The sequence below is a fragment of the Odontomachus brunneus genome, unplaced genomic scaffold, assembly GCF_010583005.1.
Source record: "Odontomachus brunneus isolate Ranch 3 - 2012 unplaced genomic scaffold, Obru_v1 Obru_scaffold_093, whole genome shotgun sequence".
Lineage (NCBI taxonomy): Eukaryota > Metazoa > Arthropoda > Insecta > Hymenoptera > Formicidae > Odontomachus > Odontomachus brunneus.
The window spans coordinates 294,888-297,289 of record NW_022639543.1 but is presented as its reverse complement, the minus strand read 5'-3'; the positions used below and the strand labels follow the sequence as shown (position 1 = coordinate 297,289).

At 32.1% G+C, this 2,402-nt stretch overlaps 1 protein-coding gene across 1 annotated transcript in view; it reads right to left on the bottom strand.

Annotated features, from left to right (window-relative positions):
- Window positions 1-1,973, bottom strand: part of LOC116848317 (cytochrome P450 4C1-like) — a 9,126-nt gene extending 7,153 nt beyond the window's left edge. The window contains exon 1 of the mRNA XM_032824257.1: window positions 1,760-1,973. Within this exon, the coding sequence (XP_032680148.1) occupies window positions 1,760-1,922 (163 nt within the window). The 5' untranslated portion in view covers window positions 1,923-1,973. The remainder of the gene's footprint in view (window positions 1-1,759) is intronic.
- Between the last annotated feature and the right edge of the window lie 429 nt (window positions 1,974-2,402).

Below are 2,402 nucleotides of genomic sequence, written 5' to 3'. Positions count from 1 at the left end.
CTCGCCATGGGAATCTGGCGGCCGTAGCCCCACAATTACACGGCTAGAGACAGGCATCTTTTTTATTAATATCTCGGAAACATACTATAACCGACCTCCATATAGCCGTATTTATATTATTATTATTATTTTTATTATTATTTTCATATACACTGTATGCAAAAAATATGTTCAACTTCTAAAACTTTTTTGGATAATAACTCTTTAACAAACAATGAGCGCCGATAAAGGTCAATAGCATTAATTTCCTTGAGGATCAAGGTTAACATCAAGATTATTCGGAAATCATTTGGAACTGGATGTGTAAATGTAAATATTTACCAACATAAAAATTAAAAATTACAAAACCAGTTTTTCCAGATTAATTTATTCTTAGGTGAACTAAATGCATGTCAACTAAAAGACTACAAAGGACTCCGCACAAAACCTATGGAAAATTGTTTTTGGTCAAATTGGCTGAAATTTCACTATGTTATAGTTTTCGCCATGCTGATAAAAAGTTATCATTGCACCAAGTCCCAAAAGTCAATATTTCCCAAGATATAAAGGGTCAAAGTAGTGAAATATGGTCATCCGCAGTAGTAAGACGTATGTTATAAGTATAAGTGATACATTGATATTTATTCACGAAATAAATAAAAATCGATTTTTACATATATATATGTAATAAATATTTAGTTCCGCAATATATATGTATATGTATATACAGGGTGGGGCAAAAGTATCGGACCGGTGAAATATCTCGAAAAATATAAGTTTTATAAAAAACTGTTTCAGATCTTAAAAAAATCTATTGTATTTACTAATTTTAGCAGATTAATCTTGGGTGGCGTTGCCAAGGTAAATCAGTTGTTTTCACGGCTACTCACAATCAGTTTTGATTTCGAGTAGCTATGAAAACAACTGATTGTGAGTAGCCGTGAAAACAACTAATTTTGAATAGCTGTGAAAACAACTGATTGTGAGTAGCCGTGAGAACAATTGATTGTGAGTAGCTGTGAAAACAACTGATTGTGAATAGCCGTGAAAACAACTAATTGTGAGGAGCTGTGAAAACAACTGATTGTGAGTAGCCGTGAAAACAACTGATTGTGAGTAGCCGTGAAAACAACTGTTTTTGACCTTGGCAACGCCATCCAAGATCAATCTACTAAAATCAGTAAATACAATAGATCTTTTTAAGATCTGAAACATTTTTTTGTAAAACTTATATTTTTCGAGATATTTCACCGGTCCGATACTTTTGCCCCACCCTGTATATACATATACATGCATATTGCGGAACTAAATATTTATTACATATATATATATAAAAATCGATTTTTATTTATTTCGTGAATAAATATCAATGTATCACTTATACTTATAACATACGTCTTACTACTGCGGATGACCATATTTCACTACTTTGACCCTTTATATCTTGGGAAATATTGACTTTTGGGACTTGGTGCAATGATAACTTTTTATCAGCATGGCGAAAACTATAACATAGTGAAATTTCAGCCAATTTGACCGAAAACCATTTTCCATAGGTTTTGTGCGGGGTCCTTTATATAAACGTGGAGCTTATTATACAATATATCATTTATTGGAAATTGTTCATACGTCCATTATTGAAAAAATGTTAAATATATAAAAATGTTGTCGTAAGACGAGTTTATTATAAAAGAATAAATATACCGTGTTTAAAAAATACAACACATTACAAAAAGGAACACATTAATTATGAACACATATATCAGGAACTTTCACTTACCTGGTGAAACTAGCATTTTAAGTGCAAAGCCAGCAATCGGAATGCCCTTCGGTCCCGGTATTTTATCGATCAGTCGTCCGGCTCTTGTATGATGCACATAATAATCACAAACTAACGCAATAATTATTATAATAATAAATATTAAAAGTATTGTAACAATCATTTTTGGACGCGACAAAAAGCGCAATAGCGTTTTGGATGTTTATAACGTAACTGCGTGTCGAAACAATGCAACGTGCAAGTTTGAACATAGTTTATATAAACGACCGACATTTTGAATCTTACGAATGTCACGCTGAGTGATAAGTACGTATTTACAGTTTTATTATTTTTTGTGTAGATATCATTTATCATTGCGTCCGTAAACACTTGTGGCATCACTTGTAATAGAATTGACGGAAATATTAGGACCTTAACTTAGTTTCCGCCCGCAAATGTTAGATGGCAATGCAAACAGTTCTAGTAGTCATTACTAACGAAACAGGTAGTTTGTGATTAATTTCGACATTTCTCGATAACATTCAGTCAGCATACACAATTATTTTCCTAAACAACAATTTCTTTTGCTTTGTGAAAAATGGAACGCGATAAAGTGTTTTTTCGACATGTGCTTTTGCACTATTTTGATTTGAAAAAAAGTGTA